Source organism: Equus quagga, chromosome 1 (genome assembly GCF_021613505.1).
Source record: "Equus quagga isolate Etosha38 chromosome 1, UCLA_HA_Equagga_1.0, whole genome shotgun sequence".
Taxonomy (NCBI): Eukaryota; Metazoa; Chordata; class Mammalia; order Perissodactyla; family Equidae; genus Equus; species Equus quagga.
In genome coordinates, this window is record NC_060267.1 from 121,145,427 (window position 1) to 121,161,939 (window position 16,513).

Below are 16,513 nucleotides of genomic sequence, written 5' to 3' on the forward strand. Positions count from 1 at the left end.
GACTTGACATAACACCATACTTTATTTTTTAGCTGATGAGCTTCTCAATTATCTTTACTCATATTCATATTAAAATTGGTTCACATTCCAGAACATACACCATGGTTTATCTAATGAAAATGAGATGAGAAAGAGGTGTCCCTTATCCCAGCATCTATGATAAAGCCGAGTGACACATAAAAACTGAGTGTGGTAGAAAAATTTTACCAGAGTTTCAATTACAATAATAAATAATTATTATTTCTAACATTTATTGAATGCTTTCTAAGATTCAAGCACTTTGACGCATGGCTATACAGTCTGAACAAATGTGAGATTTTTAATGGCCGAGATAACAGACATTTCAAAAGCCCAACAATATGTTTTGTTAGTAATTTCTCTTTCCTATAAATAAAGAAGGTGGTCCCTCTTGGTTGTTATGTGACCATTTGGAAGATCCAGGATCCATGCCATAACTTTCAACAATTTGTGGCCCACATTTTAAAGACTGTTGCCACACACAGTGTATTAGAAATGTCCTGATGAGAAAAGTTTTAATCAATCAAATCAGACTTGATTTAGTGGGATTTTGTGGACAAATCTTTGTTCTCAGCTGTATAATAATTACAAGCTGTTTTACCAGTGGATAAGGAAAGGATTACTCTCCTCTTTGAAAATGGTAACTTTATAATTACATGTATTTACTTGCCTTATCAGAATAGAACCTACCAGCTGAGACACAGGATTATTTTTATTTAAAAGATTCCTGGGTAAATTGAACAACCGCATTTTGGGAGGGAGTTTAGCCTTTGTAGGCAGTTATTTCTGGCATGAATAAAGAACAAATCATCTGAAATGAGCTTTATTTTTTTCCTTTCTGAAATGTATACATACTTGACACAAAAATGACCTAGATGGTTAATTCAGCCCAACTCATAGTACTGTTGAGAAGTGTACAGACATTTATTGACAGCTTAGTGCATTCAGTGTGCAAATGGGTTTTAGCCCAAGCTTTGGATTTTGTATGAGTGGTTTTACAGTTCTAGATCAGAATCTGCCAACGTCTTCATGGAACTTCTTTTTTAGAATTCCTCTTTCTTTGTTATTCTCCTACTTAAATTTGCGGCAAATATGCTCCGAATTTCTATGCCTCAAATGTGCCCGAAGAGGAATTTGATTTTCTCTCAGGTGCTCATTGTGATTCCATGATGAATTCATAAAAAAAATAATAATGAGCCTAGATAGTTTTTAGATTGGATCCTGTTTCTCTTAGCCAGATCTTCTCATTTTGATTTTTCCATCTAATAGGAAACGGTTTGTTTCAGCAACATACATATTTTGCTTCTCTTTTTGTCAAATATCTTTAGAAACAAGGGTCCCCTCTGGTCCCCCTCTTTATCCTTACCAGTCTCTCTAACATTCCATAAACTCTCTCTAAAGTTGTTGAGAACGTAAGCGTCTCTAAGTCCAAAACTTTGTATTCTGATTCTTTTATTTTGTTGACCAAGGCACCAGCACCCCTTCTGTGTGAACACTTCCGTATCCTTGCTCTCTGAAATACTGACAAATTAGAGCCACAACCAGAGGAGTGCAAATCAAATGGCCTTCTTAGCATGGACACAGTAAAATTGCGAACATGATGCTTTGGTCTGCTACAGTGGAAAAGAAATGTCCAAGTATTAAAGTTAAAAGACCGCCACAGAGCTCTCAGCTGCGTCCATATACTTGGCAGCTGTCCATTCTGCAGGTCTTCAGTTATGCCGGGGTCTGAGACCAAGAGAGGAGAGCAGTAATTACTCCTTTGACTCCCATCAAAGAGGCAGCCTTGGCAGATTGACTGTGGCTGAGTAGCTTGGGAAAGTTTTCATTCAGCATGTTTGAACCCTATGTTGGCAGCGTACACCCAGAGTCAACAGAGCATAAGGGACTCCCAGCTGAGTGGTGGAATGATCCTGGGCGGAGCGAATGCAGACGCCCAGCAGGACCAGGGGTCTGGCTCTGTGTCTGTTAACAGCCCCTGGCCTCTTTGCACATTCCCCAACTTGTGCTCTGTACTGAGTTTTCACCTTCTCTCCCTTTCTCAATCCCTGCTCCCTTGCAAGGTGAGATGGACCCACCTCCACCCCCTGCCTCTCTGAGCACATGTTTCCCTTCTCTCCACTTTCAGTTCTGTTGTTGCTGTCACTGGGAATGTGGTTCCTGGAAGAGGGATCAGATGTTCTGTCAAAGACCGTCTCTTTTCCTCTTTGTGTTTGATTCTCATTCTTCCCTCTGTTCCCATTCTTCTGCTCCCCGTATTCTGCACATCCCATTCCTCACCTTACTTTCTGCCTCACTAGTGCCCATTTGCCTCTCTTCACCTCCTCACTCCATCACTGTCCCTGTGGCTGTATGCTTTCTGGGACCCGTTTCACTTCACGTTGACATCTGAGGCCTTCCTCCCTTTCATCACCAGCATCTTCTCCCTGTTGTTCCTCCCTAGTGTTTAATTCATCGTCATCAGGTTAAACCAAATGAGAAATTGGAGACATTCCTGTTCTGTCATAAAGCCTTAAATCCTCTCATTGTCTAAATCAATAAACACTTCTGAATGCTTAAACTTTGCTGCCCTTAAACGTTAGACCAAGCCTCACAGGACCTAACCTAAAGTATTAGTCTAGTTAAAGCTTTTTTAGATCTAAAATTTAAGGTTCAAGACAAATAATGTACTATATTTGACACTCTGGGTTTTCATTTTGCCCCTAATAGTTCCTGTGAGTAACTGGAATTCATGCTGTGTTGGACATCTGCCGCCTTACATAAGAGATTGCCTTCTAATGCACTTTAAGAAAGTAATCATTGTAGTTACAGGACAAGGGCGTCTTTAAGGAAGATGGCCTCTGCATTATGCAGCGTTTTTTTGGTTTTGGGTTTTTTTTTGGATGTGATGACTTGAGACTCTCTGACCACCTTAATAAAAAGGAGGTTTGGGCCAGCCCAGTGGCGTGGCGATTAAGTATGCACATTCCGCTTTGGCAGCCCGGGGATTCACTGGTTCAGATCCCGGGTGCGGACATGGTACTGCTTGGCAAGCCATGTTGTGGTAGGCATCCCACATATAAAGCAGAGGAAGATGGGCACGGATGTTAGCTCAAGGCCAGTCTTCCTCAGCAAAAAGAGGAGGATTGGCAGTAGATGTTAGCTCAGGGCTAATCTTCCTCAAAAAAAGAAAAAGGAGGTTTACTGTAAGGCTTTAATGGAATTGTACCTGGAAAGCCCGCTACTCTGACTCACTCACTCCCTCTCATTCTTTCTTTGTGCCTCTTCCTGCTCGACCTCTCGCTAAGGCCAGCCTGGTCCCGCTGTGTTCCCTAGAAGTCCAGATCTCACAGATTGTCAAGCTATTAAGCTTACCTAATAGCTGTCACTCCTGTTGTCCACAGCCCATCCGACCAGGCCATGTTGTTGGGGTCTTTGAGGGGACCCAACAGATTCTTCTCCATCTAGGTTCTGATCCTGGTAAGAGATAAGATAAAGGACTAAGGAGACCAAAATATCACCTTCATCACTGATAAAGAAGAAAGTGAAGGAGGCACCTTATGGTGTGCCAACACTGAGCTTCCTTTCTCCAAACCCCAGAATTAGGCAGCCTTACACACTCAGTCCGGGCACTATTGGACCTGGGCAGGCCTCCCACCCCCAGGGCAGGACCCTGAGAGGCAGAGGATGACCTGGGCTCACTGTGAGCAGCATACTGAAAAGGAGAGGCAGAGGAAGGGGGCTGGGCTACATACGCCAACTGTCTCCTTTCAAACGTTCCAATCAGATAAGTCTCTCCACAGACACCCCAGAGCCACTGATAATCAGAGAAGAGACCAAGAGCATCATGCTAATGACTGCCCCTCTGTGTGGAAGGAAATGCCCCTCTAATGCACATTGCAGGCCATTAGTTGGCCCTGGGAATGGCCTGCCTTTTGGTCAGGTGCCCACCCCTGTCTAGGCAGTGGTCCTCCCTTCAAAGGCAAGAGCCTGAAGTTGTTTCCTGAGCAGAGTCTGGGGGAGGGGCACTTTAATAAGGAGAGGTCTTAGAGCCCGGCCTGTCCGGGCACTGGCATATTCTGAGTCCTGCTTGGAACATCACAGCACTGTCGTCTGCTCCCTCGATATTTTCTGAATGACCAGTCAGTTCATTTTTCATGCCTCAGTTTGCTTATGTAACACTTGAAATCATATTTGATCTGCCATCAGAGAGAGAGAGAGAGCACATTGCTATTAGGGGAGAGTCGATTTGGTCTGTGCTGTTTTACAGGTAACAAGTGTGTCCTGTTATTAAGACTCTCCCAGAGAGCGCCACCTTGAGGCTGTCCAAGTCAGAGCTACCTAGGTGGAAAGACTCCCTGAGAATGTTGTAGTAGAGGGAGGACAAATAGCTTTCATCTTGTGCCACCTTCTATTTATTGGCAGTGGGTGCCTGCACTCTTGTGCCAAGAAAGATGCTGAGGCTGTCTCCTAGCTCAGTGGAAAAGAGTTTGATGATCATTATTGTCTACCGCAGATATGAGAAAGGAGAGTGGGGGCACTTGAGCCAAGTATTTGCCATTGTTGATTCAAATAAAGCAGAAATAAGTAGAATTTTCTTCCTGAGAAATATAGCTTCCCATTCTGTCAGAAGTAGGAAGTGGGGGCTGCAAGCTGGGAAAGCACCAAATGAGGCTGGGTTCTTATTGTCCACAGCGACAGGGCCAAAAATTTGGATTGTGTAGAGCAAAGGTCTGCAGACTTTTTCTGTAAAGGGTCAGATTTTAGGTTTTGCAAACCACGTTTTCCCTGTCACAGTAAGTCAACTGCCCTTGTAGTGCAGAAACAGTGTAGACAAGATAGAAAGGAATGGATGTGGCTGTGCCACAATAAATCTTTTTTCCAAAGACAGACAGTGGGACATGGTTTACAACCTGGTGTAGAGAAGAAGCCAGCAGTAAGTAAGACCTAGAATTCTGGGAACTCCCATGGTGTTTGTGTCTAAATATCTCTCCATTCTCAGCTCTTAAAGGTTTTGTAAAAGTCAAGAAGAATTTGACAGTCAATATTAAGAATATTAGGAATCGAACTTCTTCTCAAGGAAAACATTAGCAATGAGGTCATTTCCCCCACATAAGTACAGAATCATGCACAGTGATGCAGGGATGTCACTTCTTAGGCAACAGTAGGGTTCCAAAGTCAGCATTTCAGACAAAAGTCTCACTGCCAAAATTACCTTTGTAAAATTCCTGGAATCACCCATAAATTAGAATATACTTGGGTTGAAAGCCATAGGGTAGACTCAAGGAAGATATGAAAGGAAAGTCCACACAGATATTTAGGCATACAGAATGTTCTTTCTTTAAAAGAATGGTTCTATCCCTAGCAGGTACAGCAATGTAGAGTGTTCTTGCCTGCCAGAGGGCTCATTCCATTCTAGTTTAATATTAAGCCTCCTGTTGCTTTGGTTTACCTTAATATATATGTTGCTTTTTTGAGGCTTAACATAGTTGAAAGCAAAAGCATGAGCACCTAGCATGAGCCCTCAATGAATATACGTTAGACTTGGTCCTAAACCTTGTTTCCTCAATCGTAAGCACATACACAACATTCTTTGAAACATTGTAGAGAAGAACCAACCATCGACTGCCTACCACTGGCGTTGGTGACTCCTGCTGTCCTCATAGGAATAACTGTCAGGCTTACAGCCTGGTCATCAGTTTCTTCTTTCCCTGGGAGAAGAAATCATTGAGGAAAATAAGTGTGCACAGGATACAGCCCCAGGACATCTTATATCATCTTTAATTTTTATGTAATGTGAGGGATGCCAGCATTTCACTAGATACTTATCCAACTGTGGTAGCTTTCCCAGGTCACTCAGCCAGTCGGTAACAGAACCAGGTTTAAAACCTCAGCTCCCTCATCTGGGAAATTAGATAAAAATATGGAAGCTATAGAGGGTTGTTGTAAGGTGCAGATGAGTTTTAAAATAACCCAGAATGGTCCTCCACTCAATAAATGTTAGCTATGAATATTATCTAAGCCAACTGCGACCACATAGGAGGACTCCGTTGGCTGCTCCAGTTTGCAAAGCCAGGTGGTACACATTGGATGCCCGTCATCTTAAACAAGTGAGGGTTGCTGAATCAGCAGGAGTTTGACCTCTGATCCTCGATGAATTATTCCATTTCTAGCGGTGCGAAAATAAGACAAAAGAAATGTGATAAGTTATCTAAATTTACATGCCACCAAGAAAATGGACCTCCTTCATTTGATTGTCACTTGACAAGAGAATAACAAAGGAGGAGCAAGGACACAAAGGCAGTGAACATTTTAGGAGGAATCTGCTACTTTATAGAATTTGTTTTGTTTCCGTTGACCTCCCCTCTCTTGAGGGAAAAAAAAAGATACAATTACTTAGAGCAGGGGTCAAAATGTTTTAGGATCTATGGGCCGTACTGTCTCTGTCACAGCTACTCAGCTCTGCCTTTGTAGCTCAGAAGCAGCCATCGACAATCTGCAAATGAGTCACTTTGGCTGTGTTCCACCAAAACTTTATTTATGGACACTGAAATTTGAATTTCATGTAATTTTCATGTATCACAAAATATTATTCTTCTGATTTTTTTTTTCCCAACTATTTAAAAAATGTAAAATCTATTCTTAGCTCACAGGTGGTACCAAAAGAGGCAGTGGGCTGGATTCAGAACACCAGACCAGGTCAGACCTGTCCTGCTTAACTGGTTGTTTGACCTGAGCAAATCATCAAACATCCCTGGGCCTCAGTTTCCTCTAGTGGAAACAAGAGACTTATTCTAAAGGATCCCCAGGATTCCTTCTAGCACTAAGAGGCCAGGCTGCATGGTGTTATGTTCTGGGCTCTAGTCGTGGCTCACCCTTTGACTTGTTGGGGGATGTTGGGCAGGTTCCTCAGCTTTCTCAGTGCCTCAGTTGTGTCATCTGTAAAATGAGGATAAAAATGATGTCAACTTTTGGGTTGCTCTGAAGATGAAGGTGATATGATGCTTGAGAACCCCTTAACTCATATATCCAGCAAACATTTATTGTACCTAGTATATACTAAGTCCTAACTGTTGTGTTCTTTAAAAAACAACTTGAATTCATATTAAAATAACAACTTTAAAAAGACAGCTTCTAGGGGCTGGCCCCGTGGCCGAGTGGTTAAGTTCGCGCGCTCCGCTGCAGGCGGCCCAGTGTTTCGTTGGTTCGAATCCTGGGCGTGGACATGGCACTGCTCATCAGACCACGCTGAGGCAGCGTCCCACATGCCACAACTAGAAGAACCCACAACGAAGAATACACAACTATGTACCGGGGGGCTTTGGGGAGAAAAAGGAAAAAAATAAAATCTTAAAAAAAAAAAAAAAAAAAAAAGACAGCTTCTATACACTTCCAGAATAGAGAGTGGTTTTCTTGACAGCCCTGAGCTAAAAGGCTGGCCTAGGGGGCGGGGAGGGGCTGTACCTTTTGAACAAAACCCTGTAATTTGCGTCCACTACCATTATCTACTCTCACAGGTAATGAAAGCAAAGAACAAATGTTGATAAATTACCCTTGCATCTCTGTTTACAGCTCTCTCACTCCACCCAGTGGCAGGAAGTCAGTGGTAAAACATACGGAAGAGGTGATGAATTTTTGAGATTTTAATAATAATTATTGTATTTTTAATAATATTCTCTACCAGCAGAGCAAATTTCATTTTAAAATTGCTTGCCTTTGATTCTCTGTGCGTTGCCATTTTGAAGGCCTGCCGTGGTAGATAAGCATTTAGCTGAGTGGCTGTCAACAGGCAGATATTCAGAAGTGCCTGAAGTTCGCCCAGCGTGAGTTGATCAGTTATCTGTACAGGTGGTTATTAAAAGTGTTGTCCTGCAGCCTCATTAAAAAGCGATGCAGCAGTTAATAAATATTAGAGCATGTCAGCAGTGCTATTTAAATGTGGGGAAGAGATCAATTTCCTTTGTAATTGGGTACACAGGCGTAAACACTCTCTTTGGAACTCTTAATTCCATGTCGGAGTTTAAAGTACCTATGATGGTTTCTATTTAGAAATGAAGTCGGGGAAGGGGATAGGGAGTCGATGTCGGCCACTTGGTGAATCAAGAAGAAACTAACCTCAAATACTCACCTAATTACTCACCTAATATTGTTAACAAAAGGAATCCACAAACTAGCAAGCGTTTGCCCAGGGCTTCCTCTGTTCTCCTTCTCTTTTCCGGTGACCTCGTTTCCGTGGCTGCTGTTTTCTCTTTTAACCCTCTTCTCTGTGAGTTCCCACTTCCCCTTCCAGCTGCTCTCTCAACAGGAACCTGGAAGCAAGTCATAGTTTCTAACCTAGCAGGGTCGGTGGGCAGCAGGGCTGGCCCTGGCTTTGCTTCTCCCCGACCTGTCCACAGCCCTGCCATCCTGGGAGGAGCCAGCTGGGGTGCAGGGAGGGAGATGCTGGCAGGGTCAGGGTAGGGGCTGGTGTGAAGGGACTTGGCAAGCTCATTTTTTTTCCTCACTCTCGCTGTTTAACTCTTTGTCAATTCCTGTCTCTTTCTTTTCATGCATCTGTCCCTCTCTGGGTTTTCCTCATGGCTCTCTCTCTCTTTTCTTGTGTCTCTGCTCTCTCTCTCCTCTTCCTTTTCTTCTTCTACCCCTCACTCTGCCTCCCGCTCCCCATCTCTTGTCTGTTTGAATCTCGTCTCCCTCTCTCATCCTTTCTCTTTCCCCTTCTCCTTCTGTGTATCTCTTGTCGCTCTTTCTCTGTGTCTCTCTCCTGGCTCTCTTTCTGTCTCTTTCTTTTTGACTCTGCTGCCTCTGTCTCGTCTCATTCTGTGCATGTGTGTATGTCTCTCTCTCTGTCTCTTCCTTGCCTCTGTTTCTCACCCCCGCCCTCCTTGTTTGACAGACTTTCATCTGGCCACAGTCCCTCTGTCTGTGCTCCATTTCTCCTCATAGCCCTATGCCTGAGCTTCCTATTTCAATGTGAGGACCCCTTCCAAAACTGCTTGGTTCTGAGCATGCCTACTATATGCTTAATAATTAAGGCTGTAATTAAAGTGTAACTGCGAGTATAATTAAAATTCACTTTAGTGGATCCTAGAATTATGAAGCAATTAGGCGTTTTGATATGGCCCTACAGGAGCAGCTGGAAGGAGAGAAGGGCTATGTTTTTCTGGAGAGCTGCTCCCTGTCCTCTCTTATCCTGGCCCCGCCTGCTGGTTGTTAACTGTGAGCAAGGCCTCACTTGTCTGGGGCACGTGGAGCTGCTGGGCAGAGAGACATGGCAGCAGCTTCAAGCCCTCACTCAAGGGCACTGAACACAGCCAGCTGCCACGTGGCCCCTTTTAGAGAAAGAAGTCATCGCTAAAGCCCCTGGAGAACCCTGAGAAAGCTCAGGGATGGTCCCTCCTTATTTTCCCTCAGGCCAGTTGGGGTTTCTGTTTCAACCCTATAAAAGGTTATTTGGGGGTGTTGGGCCAGCTAGGTGACCAGAAAAGTACCCACCCCCCACTTCACCTCCTCAGGCACACTTTGTATGTATGAGTCCATCCACGGTTATTCAGTCCATCAACAAGTACATTTGATGTGACAGACGGATACTGTGCCAAGCCCCGAGATCTCCTGGTCAGCAATCCTGACAGAAGTCAGTCCTCAGGAAGCTTATGTTTAGGGGGGACGAGAGAAACGTCAGTAAGCATTCCCAATAGTGCTATGATTCTAGAAGTCCAAGGTACTCTGGAAGCTCATTTTACAAGCCCCTGCTCTAGTTTGGCGGTTGGGAGGTGGTGACAGGAGGGCATCCTGAAAGAAATGCCATTTAAAGAGATAGCTCCTGAAGGTATGCGTATCAGCCAAGCGGAGAGGACAGCAGAGCTCCCAGTGGAGGGTACCGCAAGGCCAAAGGCCCAGCATGTCTGGAGGTTCATGGATTTCTAAATCAGTCCTTTTTTCCCCTTGGGAATATTTGGTGCTTAGTTGGGTGCTGAAGAGGGTGTTAATTAAGGAACTGATGTAGTAGGCTACTTGGGTGCAAGGAAGAGTTGCATTTAAGTTGTCTCAAAAAAATTAAATGGTCAAAAGCTTATTTCATCCATACACATGGAAGGGAACTCAGGCAAAACTAGACAGACAGTTCGCAGAGTGGGCAGGATCCACAGTGAAGGAGCAGGATGTGAGTCGGAGGCTGACCTCAGGAGCAGCCCTCTGGCTCTTGTTCCCTTCACTCCACTGCTCTCAGCACATTTGGGCTGCCTTTCTCTTGCCTGCTTATACGTGGCTGGTAAGCCCTTCTCCTGCTCCTGCTTTCTGTTTCAGGTGTGCCTACCCCGTCAGGTCCTCAGGAGAGTGAAGCTAACCGGGCAAGCTCATGACCAACGTCTGTATTTGGGCCACCCTCAGATCAGGAGCACTCGATGTCTTGGCCACGATGCATGTCTTCAGAGAGCACTCTCTGGTGCCTCCTGGAGCAAGAGGCAGTGGGTAGGGTAGGTTTAATTAGAAGGGGAAATTGGAAAGAGCAGACACCCTAGTTGTATGTGATCCTTGCTCTTAAATAATTTATAGCATCCTTGAGATTCAGATGATCTCATGCATGGGAAAGTGCTACAGATTTTAAATGCCAAACAAGAATCTCCAGAAAATCAAAATAGTGTGGGAAAAGCAAAGGATTTTGAGACTGAATCCTGTCAGTCACTAAACCTCAGTGCTCTCGGCTAAAAAAAAAAAGAGCTGATTTATAAACAGCCAACTCACAAGGTCATTGTACAGGTCAAATCAAGTAATGTCAGTGGACTTCATAAACCGCAAAAATGTAGAGATTTTGTATTATTGTCAACATTATTATCATGACCTATATTTACAAAATCATGAGAAGGAGTTATTCAAGGTTCAGAAAGAATGTTTCAAGCATTAGTTCCAGAAATTATCCAAACCAGTGAGAGATCACCTTGAATGATCATTCCACTAAGTCCTAGCCATTACTAGCCATACTAGCTAGACTTTAGCCTTTAACTAGTTGGTGCCTCAGTCTTCTCATCTGTAGAGGGAATATAGTAATAGTAGCTATCTTGGGGTTGTGATTGGGGAAGAAATGAGCTAATGCACCTAGGACCCCACATCAATGTGTGACACATGCTAAGTGATAGCTACTGTTACTGCTACTAGCACTACTAATGCCTTTATCACTCCAGTTACAGAGAGCTTGACAGGGCTGAGTAAGATCTGTGCCCACAGGAGGACACGCACTGAGCACGGATAGAGTCAGAAGATGAGGAATGTTCAGGCCCATGAGTCTGCCTCTTGGGGTGATGCCTGGGGGTCTTGGGAGCTGTGTGTGAGATTGGAGGGCACTCTGAAGAGAAAGGAAGATGGAGAGGAGCCTTTTGTACCCTAACTTAGATTTCTTCCCTGGCAGATTAGAGGACAGTTGGGGAGGGAATTCTAGTCTGTGTCTCTGGTGACGGAGAGAGAAATTTACTTTAACTTCCATTCACCTTCTGGTCCAAAGACCAATTCACTTCTGTGTCAGTCAGGGCTTTGCTCCATACTGTGTCGTTACAACAGGAAAGGCCTGCCTTCAGATTAATGTCTGAATTCCTTAGCCTGGTGTCCAACACCTGACGCACCCCTACCCTCTGTCCTACTTTTCAGCCTCTGGGAGCTTGGCTGAAACTTTACCGAATGAATCAAAATGCACACTGAGGTTATGTTAATGGAATAATGAATCTTTGTATCTGTGTTAGTTAAGTAGCAATGTGTAACAAATTGCTCTGAAATTTAGCAGCTTAACACAAGGAACATTGATTATCTCACAGTTTCTGTGATGAGGAATCTGGGTGTGGCTTTGCTGAGTCCTCTGGCTCAGTCTCTTACCAAGGCTGCAGTCAAGGGGTGGGCCAGGGCTCCTGTCAAGTCCTGGCTCGACCAAGGAGTCACTCCCAGGCACACTCAGGTGGTTGTTGGACCAAAGACCTGAGTCCTCATTGACCTTTGGCTGGAGGCTGCCTTGAGTTCCTTGCCTCGTGAGCCTCTCCGTAGGACAGCCCACAGCATGGTGGGTTGCTTCATCAGAGAGAACAAACGGACAGTCAGAGGGAGCCAGACAGAAGTCACGGGCTTTTGTAACCTAGTCTCAGAAATGACATCTCATCACTTTTGCTATATCTTATTCATTAGAAGCAAGTTGGTGGATCCATCCCACACTCAAGGGGAGAGGATTATACAATGACGTGAACACCAGGAGGTGGGGAACAGTCATTTAAGAGCCGTTTTAGAAGCTGCCTACCACATTTACAAAGTACTGTGTTAAAGTAATGTTAACTCCAGTAACAGCAGATAAATGCTGAAATGTCAGAGACTTAACATAATAGAAGGTTCTTTCTTATTCATATAAAGTCTGAGAGGGTGAGTGAGTGGGGTGCTCTGCTCCACAGTCATTCATGCTGATGGAGGCATTGCCATCTTTAAAAAGGTGCCTTCCAGTGTTGTTCTAGTTGGCAACATTCCAGAAAGCAGACAGGGAAAACAGACAGTATGGAGGGTCCCACTGGAGATTTTTATGGGCGTGTCAGTATCCACTCACACTCCACTGGCCAGAACTCAGTCACGCGGCCCCACCAAGATGAAAGGGGGCCTGGAAAACGCAGTTCCTGGTCTGGCAGCTTCCTCCCAGTAACAGCTCTCCTCTGTAGAAAAGGAGCGTGAATCTGGCGTGGACAGCCAGCCACGTCTGCCGCGGATACCTTGCCGTTTACGAAATGTTCACATGTATTATTTCATTTGCTTCTCATTGCAACCCATCCTATCAGCATTATTATCCTTGTTTCACAGACAGGGAAACAGACCAGCATATCTTTAGAACATTTAAGGTTGTGTAATTAGAGAGAACAGGGTTCAAGTCCCATCTCTGACACTTACAGCCTGTATGACTGTGGAAAAGTTATTTAACCTCTCTGTGCCTCAGTTATCTCATCTGTGAAATAGGGACAATAGGACCTAGGTGTAGTCATTGTAAAGATTTCACAGGCTGCGTGTAAGTCATGTAGCATTACGTCTGGCGTATGTAAATGCTTCGTGAATATTAGTTATAAGGCAGATGACGATAATGTTATGTCTGGAGATAAAGTTGATGCTCAAAGGAGTAAATGATTTACCCAAAACTACACAACTAGTACATGGCAGAGCCAGGATGAGACGCTGGGGATTTCAGTTAACAACTGCCCTGCCCTTTGAGTTGTTGCTCTCCAGAGAGGCCATTCCTCAGATTCCTGTGGCAAGCAGCAGCAAGAAGACTTGAACCAACGACCCAGTGCCAAGTGTCCCCTTCAGCACTGCTTTGGTGGACCCAGGGTCCTGGGACAGTCGCTCCATCACCTTTTCAGTCCAACTGTTCATCTTTAACTTGGCCTTTGCCTTTTTGTATGAAACTTTCTGACCGAGCACTTCCTTTTTATTTGCACTCTTAGGTCCTCTGAGGCCTCTTTTTCAAGGTCTTTGTTTATAGATAGGCCCTGTCTTGCTAACTAAATAAAAGCACAGAAAATGATGTAAGGATGTTTCATTAGACCCTTAAATTTTATCACATTTCTCCAGGAGCTTATTCACTCTGAAGGAACAGAAAAGCAGTTTGCATGTTAAATAGTCAGGCGCCAAAGCACACCTTTGAGTGGGGTGAGTTGGCCAGCAAGGAGACATCATCAGAGGCTGCAATGCTCATTTTTAGGGCCTCTACCCTTTTTGTTGTGTAGGTGAGGAGGAAGCAGAAATGCATGTGTCAGATATTGTCATTGTCTCCAAAGCAGTGGATTCGTGGCCATAGGTGGGCAGTTTCTCTGAACTTATGATCTCGGTTAGGTCCCCATCTGCACCCTTCATTTCAAGAAGTCTTGAAGACAAATGACTTCTGGTATGGGCCCAAGCCACATTCAGTCTGCTTGACTGTGGATTGTCAGCAGAAACTTTAGCTTTTATCAGTAAAAAATGTCTATTAGTCTCTTGCAAGTCCTGTCTTTCATTTTCTTTTCTAGCAGGACCAGCCCTTGATATAGATCTTGTCACATAATCTTTCCTGTAAATGACATTGATTAGAACCTGTATTTAATTCACTTCCTGGTGAAAAGGAATACAGCTATAAACAGATGAGTCCATGCATCCTGCTGTGTTATTCCCAGTCTTCCGTACCATCCCAACACCCTGATTTACCTTTCTCTTGCTCATCTTTTACAGGAGGCTTTTTCTTTAGATTCAGTATTTAGACTCTTCAATCAAGAGAAATCCATTTCAGAAGATTTTCCTCTTTCAGACTAGTTGAAAAAGTGGTTACCTTTCTTTGTTCACAGTGTTAATAAACACCTCATTATTTCCATTTTTTAAAGGCCAGAGAAAATTTATGCAGTATCTTTGTAATGCTAGACATTTGAGGTGAAAAGAGGAAAAAAATAAATTTGTCATCTGGATCTATCTAAATCACCGAATCTGGATCATAAAAAGCTGAAACTGAGTTGTAATTAAATTGTGTTGGTGAGACCCAACCGGGTATCCTGTAATCTCAGGTTGTACGAAACTTCCCAGGGTACCACCTTGTTTCATTTCAGTGACTGTCCATCATCCCACCCTTCTAGGAACCAATGTTCATGAGGCCCAGAACATACTCAATAACAGCGGGCTCCCCATTACTTCGGCCGTCGACCTGGAGGATGCAGCCAAGAAAGCTGTGGCCAGTGTGACTAAGAAGTGATGCCTTCGTCCTGATCCCTTGGAGGAAGAAGTCCACTTTCCCATAAAAAGGGATGTTTTTCTCATCACTGTGAAGGAAATGGTTATCCCATTGGGAAAAAACAGGGGGAGGGGATAAGTGAGAATCACTGTATGAAAAATTTTAAATCTCTATTTTCTTGAATAAGATTTCTAGACAGCCTAAATAATCTGATTTCACTTATAGTCTTTATTAAATTAATGTCCTGTGTCCTCATAGTCTTCTGTCATGGTAAGCCTGCTCAGTAAGCATTGTTTTGCTGACTTTAGGGAGCCTCTGTGGCCAAACAGAGTATGTATCTAGAGAGAGAGAATTTGAAATCAGGCCCTAGTTCGTTTACAATTTTGGTGGACATTTAGTCCTATATAATAAAAAAATCGCAAGCCTTAAAAAACTCAGAAAAGATTACATTTAACATATTCACTATCAGAAAAGATTACATTTAACATATTCACTATCAGAAGGGCAGAGTGAAGATATTCAAACAAAGAGCTGTTACACACCGCAACAGTTTTTACAATGTTCTAATTCCAACACATGTTTGGAAAATTCATGAATATTCCAAAATATATATCACAGTGGAAGGTCCACACGGATATCTTAGACATGTATTCTCCCATTTGCCTTAATGTTGAATATACTGTTTACCTCACACTAAAAATCAAGCCAGAAGCCTTATTTGTGATTTTGGAGCAGAACGATCTGTTTTAGTGTCAAAACTAAAGAATGCTGATTTTTATGGAAATCTCTGCAATTAAGTCATTTCAAGATGAGACATCACTGAAGATCAAATTATGTTGTGAGTGTCAGGATCTTCTCTCCCCTTCCCTTCCTGCCCAGAATCTACCAGCTGGGAAAATGTAATTGAGAGAATATGACTTTTTTACATAATGTCCATTTTTGTGATGGGGAAGAATTTGAATTAGATTTTTGTTGAAATTTTGGTAAATTTTTATCTGTACACAAATTTAAATAAAATCCTATGTTTTATAAGCTCTAAGATCTGTGTTTTTCTCACTTTAGTCAATTTTATTCCTCAGACAATTTTTATTTTACTAAGACACTAGCCTTGGTGTCTTAGGGTTGTCCCAGGATTATTTCAGTTCCACTCAACTTTATCAGCAACCATTTCTGTTAGGAGATTATTCAATGAAAGAATATAAGTTATATACAAACCAGAAGCCCAGGTAAGTGTCACAGATCTCTCACAGTTAAAATGTGACTTCAGTCTGCCTCGTGCTAAAGGAAATATACTGCCGTGAACTCTTCCCGTTTAATGATCTCAGCCGCCATCATGAACAGTTTTCCTCTCAAAATACAAATGTGTAGCAGACCAAAATTTTTGTTTGTTTTTTACCAGTTTACCAGTTTGTTCTCATAAATTTCACATGTGGACAAAAGTGACAAAGTCATTATCTTATACATTCATATTTGCTATGGAGAAAGAAACTGTTTGATACGTGTGTCTTATGTCCTTTCCTATATGTTATGTAATGAATGAAAAATATTAATGATGTCTCTTTAGGTGTGTTTTGGTTTTTGACAGCTTAATAGCTAGTTAGTATGGTAAAAGAAATAATATATATTTTTTCAATTAGACAAAAACCAGCATATTTGAATGTTTTGTCCTTTGTAAAGGCCTGTGTTCACTCACTGTATATATCGATGTTTCTAATCAATCTAATTTGGAGGAAGGGATAAAAGAATTAAATCATTCACATCATTATTTTGTAAAAGGGTTATAACAAGCAAAGAGCCCTTTATTTTCAAATAAGT

At 43.0% G+C, this 16,513-nt stretch overlaps 1 protein-coding gene across 1 annotated transcript in view; it reads left to right on the forward strand.

Moving 5' to 3' along the window:
• Positions 1-15,737, forward strand: part of SUCLG2 (succinate-CoA ligase GDP-forming subunit beta) — a 258,248-nt gene extending 242,511 nt beyond the window's left edge. The window contains exon 11 of the mRNA XM_046637960.1: positions 14,604-15,737. Coding sequence (XP_046493916.1) covers positions 14,604-14,719 — 116 coding nt within the window. The 3' untranslated portion in view covers positions 14,720-15,737. The remainder of the gene's footprint in view (positions 1-14,603) is intronic.
• Positions 15,738-16,513: the final 776 nt, after the last annotated feature.